The 17,002-nt window shown below is 31.1% G+C and overlaps 1 protein-coding gene across 1 annotated transcript in view; it reads left to right on the top strand.

Annotated features, from left to right (window-relative positions):
• Positions 1–16,348, top strand: part of LOC129223813 (uncharacterized) — a 36,701-nt gene extending 20,353 nt beyond the window's left edge. The window contains exons 3-5 of the mRNA XM_054858171.1: positions 7,214–7,376; positions 12,629–13,381; positions 15,899–16,348. Of these exons, the coding sequence (XP_054714146.1) occupies positions 7,214–7,376; positions 12,629–13,381; positions 15,899–16,008 (1,026 nt within the window). The 3' untranslated portion in view covers positions 16,009–16,348. The remainder of the gene's footprint in view (positions 1–7,213; positions 7,377–12,628; positions 13,382–15,898) is intronic.
• The last annotated feature ends 654 nt before the right edge of the window (positions 16,349–17,002 follow it).

The raw sequence follows: 17,002 nt of genomic DNA, 5'->3' as shown, positions 1-17,002 counted from the left end.
GCACTTTGTATTTAGAATGAAGACCAGGAAATAAAAACACATCATTTATTTAGCACTTTAAAATCCAAATAAAATGGCAGACTTTGCTTAAGCATTTTAACGAAACTAAAAACAACATCCAAGATTGAAACACAAACTCCAATGCCCCACCGCATGTGAGGCACACACGTTTTATCACAAGACCAACGCCTTCCCAGCGAGAGCCGCCGCGATCATAGCTACGGCGCACCCACGTGGTCCGCCAATCACCAAGAGGCGCAAGTGCATGTGTCATCTACGCGAAGGAGCGCTCCGATGACTTAATGCACCTCCGTTAGAAGTGATGCACGCGTCGCTTTCCCCTCTGCAATCAACGGAAACAGCGCATTCTGTGACTGCAGGAGAACTTACCGATCTTTGCACAGGGTGGCGACAGATCAGGGAAAAGTCAGGGAACTTTATAAGTCAGGGAAATATCAGGGAATTTTGAAAAAATAGTAACAAAAAATCAGGGAAAATTAATTTTATGAAGGAAATTTTTTTTTTTTTTTGCGTTACAAAATTAAGTACTCGAATTCCCGACGCTTTTCCGCCAATTATCTGTTCAAAAAAAAAGTAAAATTAATGAGGAGCGATTATACACTGCCGCATATTTGTGCATCTTTTTTCCTCAACGTCAAAGTATTGAATCTTACTTATTAACCACAAGATGAACTTCCTAAGATTGCTTCTGTGTCTGTTAGGTTGTTTATTTTACCTAGCTTGAAATTACCTTTTACGTTTTCAATTCTACTTAAAATAAACAACCATGCAGGCAAAGAGGAAGCCTTCATTAATGCCTGAGCTCCTTTGCCTTTATTTCATTCTCTCGAAGTAATTATCGTACTGCAATCACGATTTCAAGAAGAAATCTTTGGTTTTTGAATTAATACTATAAAAGCTTAAAAGTTATTACTTCTTCGTGTTTTAAATTTAATTGCTAAAATTGAACCTTCAATAAAAAATTTTTTTTTTTTTTTGCCGTTATACTATTTGTTGTCACCGCAGATTATAAAGGTTTTCTTTTCTTCAGACTTAAGTGATTCTTTAATTTTATAATCGAGTTGTATTCTTCTTTTATATATTTTGAAATTAACTAATTGCTTTTTTTTTTCTTTTTTCTTTCCCCTGCATTTCAAATTTGTTACAAAAGCAATCTAAGATTTTTTTTCGTTACGTACTGAAATCATTTGAAATAAAGTTAACTTGTGTGCTTAAGTAAATATCTTTATTTTTTTATTGTTAAAATGCTGTATTCATTCATTAAAACCTATGTTCTTGATTAGAGAAAAGCTCCCTATGAATGAATGTCAAATGGTTTCATCTGTTTTGCATAAATATGTCAATTAGTTATATAAGAATAACTACATTATTTCTATTCTTTCACTATTACTTGTTATTCTTGCAACAATTATTATACTGTTTGAAAACTTAGTTCAAAATAATTTCAATTACTTTTTAGTTCTATCATAAATACGCATATGTTTTTAAGAGTAATTTTAATAGTTTCTTAAAATTCTTACGCTAAGTGGTTTCTGGAAGTAAAGTTTTTTTTTTTTTTTTTAATTTTCTCTAATCTTTGCATATAAAAAAACTTAATATACTGTTTTGTAGGGTTTTTTTCCCAAAAAAATTGATTTGATATGTTTTTTTTTAAAAGCATTTTATTAAAAAAGTAGCATCTTTTTAAAATATATCTTTAGTTCAACAACTTTACACAACTTAAAACGTTTAAAGTACTGCATTTTATACAAACATACAATGGATTTAAAGTAGAGCAAAGAACGAAAACCATTATTATTGGTAACGTAAATCAGGGAAATTTGGTGAACTTAATCAGGGAAAAGTCAGGGAACTTTTTTCACGATTCCCCATCGCCACCCTGTTGCATAACACTTTTCTCCTCGCTAAATCTTGAGTTATGCGAAACAGAGCAGTAGACATGTTCAGTTCATTTGCAACCATCTTGGTAGTCAATCGAGGGTCAAAGTCCAACAATTGAGGAACACGAGCCACATTGTTGTCGGTTTTGCTGGTTGACTGCCGCCTAGAGCGTTGTTCATCTTGAACCTCTTCCCGGCCCTCTTTAGAGGTCTTTAACGATCTCAAAACAAATGAATAAGACAAAGAGTCCCTGTAAGTCTCACCATGGGCGCCCATATAGGGGGGCAAGTAGGGGCTCAAGGCCCCTCTTAGAAATTAGCATTTCATTGCTTTTAGTACTTTTTTCTTTGCAAAAATGTAAAAACATTTCTTTTCCAGCCATAATTGAATAAGTTATTAAAAATGTCAAATTTTAATAACTCTAATTGGTCGGTTTCTATGAAGAAATATCCAGCTTAATTATGGGGAAAATATCTGAGCTCCCTCTTAAAATTTTGCATATTGCCCTTGAGGCTCACGAATTATTTTGTTAGTCTCCTCAAGAGATTTTGTTGGTTAAGCAACAAAACTTAATCGTGTACCATTTTTCTTTAACACAATCGATGCACAGAGGTTGACAATAACTTAGGTCTGGCCACTTCCACAGCTCGGAGAACCCTGAGACTGGTTTTCGGAAAACCCTTAGAGTTCCCCCTCACCTAAACCAAGTAGTTCGATTATACTCCGACCAATAAAAGCGGCCTGGAAAAAACCATTGCATTACTTTAAGTACACACCTTGTATAACCAACTATATACAAAACAATGAATTTTCGCCCCAAAATTGTATTTTGATCACATATTTAAAGAATTATTGTGTGAAACAACTTAGCTATCTAATATGATATTCACATTAAGTGTGTTGGATATGCCTAATCAATGTTGATAGCCAAATTTCAGATATAAAAAGCCATTCTACAAAAAGTAAAAAGCTTGTTACAAAAAAAAGCAAACATCTTCTACAATTATGACATTGAAAAGATTCTTTGGTTCACACGATATGTTTCTTTCATAATTTCATCAAGTCTTTCAATAAAAATTATTTTTAAACTGTGTAATACATATGTATGTATCAGTTTTACCAATTATTTCATATTTAGATTTTAAAAAAAGAATCCCATTCATTTTTTGCTTTTTTTTTTTTTTTTTTTTTTGTAAAATACAAAGTTTTTGGGTATTTACCCAGACCATGGGTAAATACCCAAAAAATATTTACCTACCCGCTCGGTATTTACCCGATCCACATCACTAATTGCATCTAAATGAATTTTAACGTAATTTTTTCTCGATATTTGTACGCATTTATGCGTGAAAGGTAGCCAAAATATGCACTTTGACTGCAGTTAAGGAATGTTTAAATTTTTCCACAGTTGCAACTTATGTGATGTCAAGTTGTGCACCTCCTTTTTGATTCCTGTAATTTCTGGTAAATAAGACGCCCTATCTTATACATTGCATGAAAAATAATTTACTAATGAAAAATAAAAGTTCATGGATAAGCCACTTCATATGCTGCAGAAGAGCGTATCAAAACATGCCCCTCCCCCCCGCCTTCTATACAGTAGACCCTCATTTCCTGCGGGGGTTACATTCCACAGAAATGACGCGTAAATCGAAACCGCTTAAATTGAGAACTGATAGTAGTGTTAAAATAGAGGTTACATTCCGTAGATAGAAAAAATTACTTCATTCTAGTGAAGACTAATTGTATAATAAGTTTAATGTGTACTTATATCGATTTTTACGCAAAACATGCATAAAGAAAACAAACTAATGTTGTGTTCTGTTTATAAAAAAGGTATAGTTTTTTGACAATCATTAAGAATTTTTCTTTAATTCTTTGCGGAGCATTAACGCATCCATGATCACTTGTGTCAGTTCCATGACAGAATCTTCCTTAACTAACAAATCAGAAAAATCATTTCTATTGTCTAGGAGTGGCTCAAAATTTTCAATGTGAATGTTTTTAGTTGTGTGTCACCAAAGTTGGTATCCTCATTGGTTTTGGTCTCCTTTGTCACTCCTAGAAACTCTTCTTCCAGTAAGTTCTGAACTGTGTTAGTTTAATAACTTTACTTCTGGAAAGAGCTCTGGAACCAATCGTATAAAATGTCTCCAGGGGCTCAAGTTCGGTTATTAGCACGCCAAAATGCAGTTAATTACGTGTGATCTGCAATCTTTAGGAGTTAAGATTTTGAAAGTGAAGGAAAAGTTATTTGTTTGCATTGCCGCATCCGCGTAAAAAAGTATGAACAATTATTAATGTAAGAATATTAAATTATATTTTTCCGCACACAACGCATGAGGTTGGAAGTTACATTTTTATAATTTTCCTTTTGCTCTTATAATATATGCAGAATTACTATATTTTGTTGTTCACTTAGCTTGTTTCTATATATTTTTACCAATAACATTGATTACATCTCTTATAGTTATTGTCAATTTTACACATCAAGTTTTTCCTCCAAGCATATCTTAATCTATATCTTGTAGTCGATGAGTATTTCATACAACTTAGGGAGTGTTGTGTTGTTGAAACCAACCTTTCAATGTATTTTCCATATTTACTGTTTATAGTTAAAAAGTTTTACAGTAGCAAAAGATTTCTATTTTCAGATTTTAATGTAAATGAAATTTTTAACTATTAGAATAACATAATTTAAAATATGAATAAAGAGTCTCAGATTAAGTGGCACTTCTAACTTTTCCAAGACCCTACTGCAATGAACATTGAAATATTTAATGTGTCCCAAAATAACTTCCATTTAGACTAGTGATGTAAAACACCCGGATATTTATTTTTAGGGGTAAATACCCAGGGTATATACCTGGGTAAATACCCAAAATGGGTATTTACCCGGGTATTTATTTCAAAAATTTATATTCAACTAAAATACTTTTCTGTATGTATTCCACTATGTATATATAACCAACCATATACAAAACAATAAATTTTTGCCAAAAAAATGTATTTTGATCACGTATTTAAAGTATTATTGTGTGAAAAAAACTTAGCAATCTAATATGATATTTAACATTAAATGTGTTGGATATGCCTACTCAATGTTGACAGTCAAATTTCAGATATAAAAAGTCATTCTACAAAAAGTAAAAAGTTTAACTTGTTACAAAAAAAAGCAAACATCCCATTTAAGTTTTAGAATAGTTCATTCTAAATTCTGACAGTTTTTTTTTTTTTAGTGATAAGATTCATCAAGCCTTTGATTAAAAAAATTATAATGCATAAATTTTTATATTTTAATCTCTCATTTTACGATTTATGTTTTAAAAAGAAAATCCTCACCTTTTGATACCACCCAAAAATTTTCTGCAAACTGCGCAATTACTAGGGGTTTACCCTGCCTTCGGATGAATACCCAAAAGAATATTTACCTTCCCACCCTACATCACTAATTGTGTGTATTAAAAATAGTTTTAATAAATCTTCATCATAAAGTACCCGGGAGCAAAATGCAAATGAGCAAGGCAACAGAAAACAATATCTTGATTTTTTTTTTTTTTTTTGCTTACTAATGCGAAAACTTTCTATATTTGCCACGTTATCACATAAACAGCAATAAAATTAATAAATAACATCACAGTCTTAATAATTTCTTAGTTTATTCTTCCAAACATCCCTTATGCTTTTTTTTTTTTTTTTGGATATGACTAACCTAGATTGATTTTGAAATTCTGAAGTTCATCATAAAATTGCTTAAATACTTCTCTAATTATGACATTGAAAAGAAAGATTCTTTGTTTCACAACATGTTTCTTTCATAATTTCATCAAGTCTTTAAATAAAAAATATTATAAACTGTAATACATATGTATGTCAGTTTTACCAATTATTTTATATTTAGATTTTAAAAAAAAAATCCCTTTCACTTTTTGCATTTTTTTGTAAAATACCCAGTTTTTGGGTATTTACCCAGGCCTTGGGTAAATACCCAAAAAATATTTACCTACCTTCCGTCTAAATTAGTGATCCACATCACTAATTTAGACGGAACCAGTACCTTTGCTGAAAGTGAATAATAGTTGTGTCAAATTATCTCCTAATCAAGGTTCGCCGATATATGTCCAATATATATTTTTAAAATATCATATTTTGATATTTTTTATATTCTTTCAACCATGGTATTTTTAAAAGTTGTATTAATCATAGTGATATTGTTCATTTATTATTAAAAATAACCAAAGAGTTATGTACTATATTTTTATGATGTATTGAAACATCATTAATATAATATTCTTTTTTTATATTATATTCATTAAAAAAAGTAATGTAACAATTTTTATTCATATTAAAAGTGCCTAATTAAATACTAAATCTTGGTCAGAAAAAGAGAAAATGTCTTGTGACTGTGTACTGACCAATGCATATTTTTTTATTTCTGACTCATATAACTGTGTAAAACTAGCTAACAGAAGAAAAATGAGTAAAACAGCTAATGCTAAATTAACGCCATTCAAATTGATAAAAATGTAAAATGAAATATTAGATATAAATAATGAAAGAAACCTTAATTTTAAGTCTACACATTGTAATAGAGTGATAAGACTTAAGTTCGTGCTGATTGAAAATATCAGATATATATCAAAATATCCGATATATATCAACATATCGGATATTTTTGATATTTTCGAACCCTGCTTCAAACTAAGTGACCATATGTCCTATTTTCAGGTACCCTTTCCTTTTGTCTCCGCACTTACTGGAACTTCCCATTTTCTGTAGTTACATAACTAGTGTTCAAAATTAGCAGTCGTCATCAGTCATATTTTGCTGCCATAGCTTTCGTTTCTGTGCAGCTTTCAATTTCAGAAAATTAGATTGTTACAATTGTGTATCCAACAATCCCAATTTTTTGACTAGGCTGCTGTTGCAATAAGAATTCAATATAAAGAGTTTTTGATTTTTATGAAGAGTCCTTTGCCTTTGACTTAAGTAATTTGATTCTATTATCTAACAAACCGGTGTAAGCCCATGGTGTTATCAACTTTGGAACTACGATATTTTTCTTCTGTCATTTTGTTTTGAAGATTTTTATTTTTAAATTGTGGGAAATTATTTGAGGGTTTTTTTTTTTCATATTTGTTTTTAAGGTTTAAAAAGTCCAGAAATTTTGCTTTTTAGATTCTACATTTAGCCTGTGTTGTTTGTCTACCCTAATCCATTTCCGAAATCCCAATTGAGCCTTCATTCAGATTAATTTTTCAGTTGCTTGAGTATTATAAAACACTTTTAATTGATACTTAATTTCTTTCAGGCGTGGGATACCTTAAAAGGTCGCACGTATTGTGGTATTTCTAACTATTCAAAAGCCAGACAGAGATTCCGGCAAGCTATGAAGAAATCTATATTTATAGAGAAATTGAGTGTCAACAACAAAGAGATTGACTTCCGGTTTCGAACAGAGGCTGAAGTTTTAGGTATACTTCTAAAAAAACTTCCAAATTCATTTGTGTGTCCTTTTTGCCAAATAAGCATGTATTGAAATCTTAATTTTTGATGAATAACAAAATACTATCTGTCAAGGCACCCTTTTTATTTCCTTTTACAAAAAAGGAAGTATTGTGTGCATGAAAAATTTTTCACTCAAAAATCAACCTTAATTTCCATTTTGCTCACCCCCGAATGAATGTTGAGGTTTTTTTTTCGACCTGACCACACGTTCATATGTACCTAAGAATGTGTTGACGCCCGAAATATCCATTTTGACGATTCCAGAGTTAATTACAACGAGTTTTCTCGTGACATCTGTACGTATGTAGGTGTGCATGTGCGTATGTATGTCGCATAACTCAAGAACAGTATGTCCTAGAAAGGTTAAATTTGGTACGTAGACTCCTAGTGGGATCTAGTTGTGCACCTCCCCTTTTGATTGCATTTGGATGTTTCAAAAGTGGTCTTTTACACCTTTTTGGGGGGAAATCATTGTTAATTTCGATGCAAACTCAAGATGTTATAATTTGGCGACATATAACTTATAACTTGGCTATATATCGCCAGTCTTGGTCCCCAAGTTTTGTCGCTTGGCGACAAAGTTGGATTTTTTTTTTTTTAATCTGGTTTTAATTTGGAATATTGATGATATTTAGAGAGTTAACTTTTGTATCACATTAAAATTGCCAATATTGGGGGAAATAACATTAAGTTGGTGTAAAAGGAAGTCGTGATGCACACATCAGCTCATTTTTTTTTTTTAAAAAAAGGTATTGTTATCTTAAAATTGACTTGACAAATTTACTTTGCCTTTTAAGAAATGCATCTGTACCAGATTTCAAAAGATAAGTGTATATTTTCACAGGTGTTGAACTGTTCGTAAGAAATAGCATTGTGAGTGAAACAACTTTTAATATCGCGCAAAAAATGAATAAAAAAGAATTTCGTGTGTTAGTGAAACGTGGCTTTTTGGCAGAAATTAACTGTTGAAGCGAAGGTTGGCTTGATAAAGATTATTCAGACTTTATACCAAGAAAATCACAGTTGAGGTAGTTTGTTTAATTCAAGGGTGGAAAATCTGCCAAATTGCATCAATTTTCTATTTTTGATACAACCTGATACAAAGCAGAAGCTCATGATTTTAGTGCCAAAAATATGATTTGTTACCCAAAAACATTCACTACAAGAAAAAAAAAGCTGTTGCTTTTTTTTTTTTTTTTTTTGTCATTACGAGCTAAAAAGGAGCAAATAAGTAAAAGAGGGGGAAATTAATTCTTAATATTTCTCCTATTTACCGAAAATTATGTGCTATGCTTAAAGTTTCAATCCTTTTGCATCAATTATTTTGAAAAATGAAAGTTATTTTAACTTACGCTACTTTATTCCTTATTTTGATAATTATTTTATTTTTTGAGTAAAATTAAGATGTACTTATAATTTAAAGATACAGGTGCAGAAAAAGTGTCTTAAGAGTTCATAAAATTATGAAAATCTATTTTTTTCTTGAATTGCATTTAAGAAGTAATCCCTGCCATGCATACATGTAACCATTTCTGTCAAAATATAAAAAAAGTGGTTTATTTAACACATTATCTACTGGCTGCCATGCGATAATGCAACGCACTTATTTAGTTTCAAATTATTAAAAAATCTAGATTATTGACTCATAATCAACCAGTTATTATTGATGTTTGTTAAAATTTCCTCTGGCACCTTGTGAAATTAAATAAAACGAAACTTTGTTGAGACGTCAGGTAATGTGTAAAGAGGCATGCAAAATAGCAATATGGGATCCACATCCATTCTTTAAGCCAATGAAATGATGCTCTTGAAAATGAGCTGATTAATGAAGTTAAAAGTAATGTTAATCTATTGTCTGAAAGGACTTAGTGTGCTCTCTTTCTATACAAATGTTGATGAATAATTTCTTCAGTTATTTGTTAACTGAAATTTTGAAACACTTTAAGCCTCTTTTTTAAGGGTTTTTAAAATCTTCAAAGGGTTAAGAACCTACTGAAAAAGGTTTTAAAATTTCAAGAATTTTTTATTTATATGTTTATTTTCTCAAGACTTTATTTGTAAGTGAATTCAAGTATTAAATGTAAAATTTCAGATATTAATGCAAGGATGAGAAAATTTAAACAAGATCTATAAGTTCAGATGTGTATTTGTGAATAACTTATCTATGTAATGATTTCAAAACTATATTCATGACATTTGACATAGGTGGCCTATATGGAGGGATCAAGGGGAACAACTGCCCCTCACTTTCAAAAGTAGAAGGGCCTTCCCCTTGCTTTTTAGATTTAAAAATTAATGATCGATTGAAAAATTATTGTTTATAGGGTAGATTGATTTATTTCATGAAAGTAAAAACTAAAAGTTCCAAATGGATTTTTCTTACCTTAATTCATAAAATAGAACTTTGAATTGGAAGGGGAAGTCTACGGTGGCCATCCGTCCCTCTTTCTGAGGGCATATTCCAGTTTTTGGAGGTCATTAGAATCAGTAATGTGAAAAACCTTTAATAGAGTCCAATTTTACCAAAAAAAAAAAAAACAGTTTCAGCGGCCAAACCCCCTAACCTTGCATACTCCTTTTGACCCCCCCCCCCCCTTTTTTTGGTGCACCAGCTGCCTATGCATGTTGAGCTGTAAAAACTTGTTTCTTCTAATTAATCTTGAATTCATGCAATTTTTTAAATATTAACTTGATTTTTTTAATCGTTTTGTTAAAGAAATGGTTTTTGCACTCCAAAACATTACTTTTCTGGTTGAAACAGGTAAATAATTCTAAAAGAAGGTTTGTATTTTTTACAGGAATGAAAAAGAAAAAGTCTTTAATTTATACATAGCATTCCTGGTGGGGGAAAAGTGTAGTAAAACCTGTCTACAACACTACTAAGAGACCTAAAAAATATTGTTATGGACAGTTTGGATATTTTTACTCCACAAGCCGTATTTATCGAGTTTTACTTTAAAAAAAATTAAGTTTAACAGTTTTAATTTCAGGTAATTTAATCTTTTGGTAATTTTAGCTTTTCTAATTAATATAAATAAAATTTGAAAATGTATTTGTCTACACAAAGATATTTTTGTTAATATAAGTTTTAGGAACATCTTTATGCAATGAAAATTAATTCTACATTGTCGCTTATTACAACTTTCAGTCCCTTTTGTTTGGTGTCCACTTTCTCTTACTACTATTTTTCCTTTTTCAAAAAAACAAAGAAATTCCGTATTTTGCATCTGTATTTACTTGTTCGATCCTTTATCAACTAGATGCCTGTACAGTTCAACTTTGCTCCCAACTGCCCTGAAGTCATTTCTAATCAGTGTGCTTTCATCCAGGGTTCGTACGGGTCATGGAAATCCTGGAAAATCATGGAAAAAAATTAACAGAATTTCAGACCTGGAAAAGTCATGGAAAATTGAAATTTTCATTGAAAGTCATGGGATTTTTTTTTCAAGTCATGGAAAAATGTCCTGGACAAAGAGAAAGGAACAGTAGCTAAAGGAGCATTAAAAATCTTGAGTGATTTAACAGTATAGCACATAAAAGATATTAAAAGCGGAAAAGTGAACGTTTCAAAAATCAAATCTGAATTTTTAAATCTCATTGCATCCACTTCTGTCCCAGCCGCTTGCTATTTTTTGCGATATGATTTTACTGCCTGGACATCACTTATTTTGAATTTTTTGTTATTTTCAACACTTCTTATGTTTCATATTCTGTAGTAGCAAAATTTCACGTTCTTAGTTTCGCCACGCCCATTCAAAGAAAAGCAATTCAATTGCATGCAAGTTCGATTCCATCACTCATAAGGACTTTATTATTAAATTTATCAGAATTTATCTTAATTTGTTGAATGTTTTAGAAAATAAAGATCTATAAGTCAGGCGATAGAATACAGATAAAGAGGAATTCTAATGCTCTAAAACAGTAGTGCCCAACATACGGCACGCAAAACTAATCCATGCGACCCACTACTACGTTCAATGTGGGAATTACAAGTGTTCTGGAATTCCTGAACCTATTAATTTATAAGCATTTGAAAATATGCAAATTTGTAAACAAAACAAATATACTTTTGAAGCAGAAGATTGATTCATTACTGAATGTTTTTTTCAAAAAAGATCTGGTTTAGAAACATAAAGAACTAAACTATGTGGCTTTACTTTAAAGAACCAAAATACTGTCAAGTTACGTGGATGATTAAAGGCACTGTTGACACTAAAAGGAAACTTTTGAAGCAAATTTATTGAAACCTAGTGATTGACTCATTCAACCTTTGTCCCATTCAATATCATTCTGCCTGTTTTTTAAAAAAAAAACATTTAAGCATCATCGTATTTGTTTCACTGCATTTTTACTTTACGAAAATTTATATGTTGAAGACAAATAAGAATAACTTTTTAAGTGTGCACTTATATTTTTTCCATTACGAGTAAGTGCTTCAATGAGGCTGTGGCATTCATATAGACATTTCGCTAATGCTCATTTCCAAATATTACCAAGTTTGAGATTAAAAACTGCTATTCTCTTCGTGTAACCAGGTCATAGAAATTTTCATTGAAGTCATGAAAAAGTCTTGGAAAAGTCATGGAATTTTTTTATCCAAGTAGAGTATGAACCCTGTTCATCATTTCTTATCTTATATTCCTGACATAGTTTTTAATAGATAAAGAGCGGTGATAATGAAATTAGTTCTTATGATTTCAAAGAAAAAAGGCATACATTATCATTATACACAGGTGCACCTGAAATCGCTGTAGACAGGTTGAAAATACATAAGGTAAATGAGAATTTTGTTTGAACCAAAGAGAATACAGTAAAACCTGGCTACAACGATATTGTTGGGACCTAAAAAAATAATGTTGTGGAAAGGTTATCGTTATAGACAGTTGGATTATTCATGCTGACATTTTTCTAGGACTAAAACAAATATCGTTACAGACAGGTTTATTGTTATAGACAATATCATTATACACGGGTTTCACTGTATCTTTATAGACAGGTTGATTGTTATAGCCAGTATTGCTATACACAAGTTTCACTGTACCAGTTCTCTCCACAAATCACCAGACACCTAGTTGAGGAGGCTATGGTTAAATAAATGTTTAAAGATAAAAATTGTAGGGTGGGTCAAACCTCTAGTTTCTACTTCTTAATTAATCTCAATGTTAAAATTTATCCACACCTTATTATATTTAATTTATTCTTCATTTCTTTAAAACAGAAATAAGGCAGAAAAAAATACAAGCAAGGACTGGAGGGAAAAGAAATGATAGCTTTTCAGAAGACGTTCCTTCACCCGCTGGAAGCTGTTCTTCTGGTTATTTCAGTGGCAGCGAAGATATGGAGCTTGACATGGAATGTCAGCAAGGTTGCGAAATGCCATTTGCTCTGCAATCGATTTACCACGATCACGATTTTGGTAATGTTATGTGGTGCAGATTTCCTGCTGAAGTAAAGGTGGAAGCAACTTGTAAACCTTCTGAAGATAAGGAGGATGGTCCTTTAATTGAAAATGGAAACTTAATGATTGAAAATGTAAATATTTTATCTGAGGAGAATGCTAATGTTTCTTTTTATGAAAATCCAGGGATGTTTCCAAAGACATTAAATGTACCAGAGTCACTTGTAACTTCTTCTTCTCTGAAAGCTGAAGTACCTCAAGATACAAATAGTGTCTTACATGATGACACAGATTGGAATTCCTTGATGGGGGAATTGTTTGAAAGATATTGTGCAAATGAACCGTTTTGCAGTGATGTTCCACAAGCACACGGAGACAATGGCATGTGTCAATTACCAGATTCTGAAAATAATGAGTTAAGTCAAGACACCATACTGCGTTCTATTGATTTTGAAGCATTTGCTGAATTTGAAGCTGAGGATGATATAAAAGCTGATTTTTCACAAGCAGATGTTTCTTCAATTAAAAAACAGGATCAGTTGAATGAAGCTCAACAGTCCTTGATCATTGAGGGTAAGATGCTAACTGATTATTTATAAAACATGCTTATCCTGACAGTATAATACATATTATTTTCTTATTAGATGAACTTGACAGGTTTAAAATTGTTTTAGTCTTAAACTGTCCTAAAGTATACAAAAGCGAAAGGGGTGTAATCTAATCAGTTTTTAATAACTGCAGTATTGGTATTGCATAAATGTAAATATTAATTAAAAGAAATTAATGAACATTTAATAGTATTTTTTTTTTTTTTAAATGTTCATTTAAAAAATTTAAAATGAAAATTGCCAATAACTATTGCGAAAAAACTTCCTCATGTAAGAGCCCAATAATAGAAACAGCATGACACTACGGTATAGTTTGCAGATTCTTGAGAAAGTCTGAGGATTATTTCTTAGTTAGGGCATGAAAAAAAAAATGAACCTAAAAATTTTTAAAGAAAGAATATTTTGCATATCAGCTAGGGAAGATTTTACGTATTTTCTGGGACAAAATCCACAGGTAGTATAAGCATTTCTCGGTGCTGATTTAGATTTTAAGATTAATCTAAAATCAATTCATCTTGCACATTATTTTTGGCTTTTTTAAAAATTTACATTGCAGATTGCCAAAAAAAAAAATCTGATCCTTGGTGTAAGAGTTAGTGTTATGGAAAGCTGAGATCACCAGCAGCGGAACTTTAATGAGAAAAAAATTTCAAAGTTTGTTCACTGCTATAATAAGTGCTTTAATTTGTATGGTGACTATGTAAAAAAGAGAATTTTAGTCACTCTTTCAGATGTATATTTAATTATTGTGATTAGTTTTTCTTAAATTCCAAAACATTCCTTACTTTCTGGTAGCCCTTGTATTTTTAAGTTTCTTAATAACTTCTAACAAATCCATTATCTGCCATAAATTTAACCTTTTTGAAGAGAGAATGTCATTGTGAAGCAACATTCTTCGCACCTGCTATTATGTGTCCGAAAACTAGTTTTTTATTTAAAAATAAAAAGATTTGCATTTAAAGAACTATGCTTGTTAAAAAGAAAAAATAATAATAATGAAAGGCCAGGTAATATCTAAATTGAAGCCTATACGAAGCTGATTGTTATAAGTTCAGACAACAAATCACAAGTTTAAAAAGGAAGAAATTAAAGTTCAGGACCTTAACACTTCACACCGCACCTGAACTTTAAGAAATTATTTCATCATTCATCTACAAGTTTAAGAGTTTTCATTTTTCAACATTTTAATTGTCAGTGCTTTTAATTCCCCCAGATTCCATTTTTGCTCAGAAAAAAAATCTGTTTTCGAAAAGTATGTAAATGACCTTAGTTAAGTATTTTGCTTCAAGTACCTACCGGTTAGTTTTGGAAATGAAAAGAAAAATACCTTTCTTTATTTATTCATTTTTAAACAGTTTAAAGGATGTTTTGAATAAAATTGCTTTTTTATATAAATTTTAATTCAAAGTAAAGTTTGGCCTAGTACCAACTTATGTTCTCCCCCCCCCCCCTCTTCAAAGAAGAAAGAAGGGATCAGTCCGCATCGGGGGGGTTGGGGGAGGGGGTGATGGGCTTACGGTTAAGAACCACTGTTGCATATACTATTACAACTGAAATGGGAACTTAGTGTCCGTTATTCTCTTTTCATTTGAACTCATTGCATTAGAGCAAGGTTGCAGGCTAAAAAGCCATATAGAATGGTTCTTCTGACTTGGTGTAATTGGAAACATAGGGAAAGTAGGAGGAAAATTGTCTACACTTGTAATTTACTAAACTACTCGTAAGTGACAACTAGACAACATGGGAAGAACATTGGAAAGTTCCACATATTTCTAAGCAGATTTTTAATGCCGTTACAAGCACACTTAGCACATTGAAAATTTGAAACTTGCCCAAGATATCTAATTGCACTTATTTTCAGGCAATTCAAATGAAAATTTGACATCATGGAAAAGGGGTGGAAGGAGCTGTTGGGACTTTAAAAATATTATGTTTTTGTGTGTGTGTTTTTTTAATTTAAAAGTTCTTTCAAAAACCACTGATTTTATAGTTCTATACTGCCAAGAGCAAATCCTAAATTATATGTGAGTGGAGTACCACTATGAAACCAACTTGGTTGCTAAAATATAATTGATGTCAGATTCATGGGCAACAAAACTTATTGCCATACAATAAATAAAATCAAAGGATGTTATAGAAAGAAAACTGAGTAAATAACAAAATTTTTAAAGTAAATATTGAAACTGTAATTTTAGAAAATTTCCAATTGCAGTGTTTGCCTGTTCGTCTATAACGTTATCCGGGTCTGGTAGTGAGAGGCAGTATCTTATGCAGTTTTTTACTCTTGGATGTCGCATTATTGCTTATTTTTATTATTATTATTAATTTTTTTTTGCTTATGTTATACAATTGACAACATTGAAAGAAACCTTGAAATTTTTCTTGGAAGTTTCCAGAATTGTTATGTGCCTTTTGAAGTTGCATATGTATTTTTTAACCACAATTTCATGCCCTTTTAAAACTTTTATTATTTTAATTTCAGGAACTTGTCGGGCTTGGGTATGTACTACCCCACCTATAAAAATAGATATGATCCGTCAACTTGTTTTCAAAGAAAAGGTAAGTGTTTTTAGAATGCTTTTACTTGTTTGACAATTCAAAAAAGAATTGAAAAGAATGAAAATTGAAAGAAAAGAAAAATTGCGGTTTAATTTACGTCTAAAATATGTGTTTTCGGCGTTAAAAATCATTATAAAAAAAACAGTCCTGCAGACAAGTAAGTAGGAAGATATATTGATCCACAAACAGAATGATTGGTCCATTTGAAACAAGAAAATGAAGTTCAACTTAAAATATATTTCTACATAAATTTATAACCATTTTACTTCTTTTTTTTTTACAAAATTGCCATTATGTAGCTTTAATTTGAAATTCTAGAGAAAATTTTACTTAAATTTTCAACAAAATTATTGTAAATAAAAATTAATATAAAATTATGCAATTGGTGCTGTTTCACCACTGGTCTTGGACCAGCAGACCATAAATGATTTCATTTTATCAAAAGCTGGTTTTGTGGATTTAACTTCTATTTCTCCTACTAGAAAATCGCCTATCAAATTATGGCGGGTGAAAATTGCCTCTACATTTGAATGAAGCAATTACCTGCTTGATAGGGTTAAAATTTCAACTATTAAGCTAACTCCAGTGGATTAGCCCTAAACTTGACTAGATAGCGTTCGTTGTTGACCACTTTTTTGTTTCTTCATTCTCCTAAAATGAGTCTTACCAGTAAAACAGTTAAGATACCGAATCCTGTTCAGTCTTGTCAATATAAAGCATTTCCCTGCATGTCAAACATTACCAAAAATATTATCAAATTATCAAGTGGTGGAGCCAGTTTCATTGTTGATGATGATGACCATTCACTGTTATATATATGAGGATTTTAGAAAGCTCTTCCTTGTCCTTCATTCAAATGAATGTTTGCCTTTGTTCAATGCCATTAGTTATGTTTTGTCATGTGTTTTTCCTTTACCCACTAATGAGACTGATGGATTATCCTAATACATACTTCCATCACCTGACTTCCTGTTGTTTTTTACGATTTTCTCCTGTTTTTGCAGTTTTTTTCAGTCAGTCATCAAAT

The sequence above is a fragment of the Uloborus diversus genome, chromosome 6, assembly GCF_026930045.1.
Source record: "Uloborus diversus isolate 005 chromosome 6, Udiv.v.3.1, whole genome shotgun sequence".
Classification (NCBI taxonomy): Eukaryota; Metazoa; Arthropoda; class Arachnida; order Araneae; family Uloboridae; genus Uloborus; species Uloborus diversus.
The sequence above is the reverse complement of the archived record's forward strand: the minus strand, read 5'-3'. Positions and strand labels throughout refer to the sequence as shown.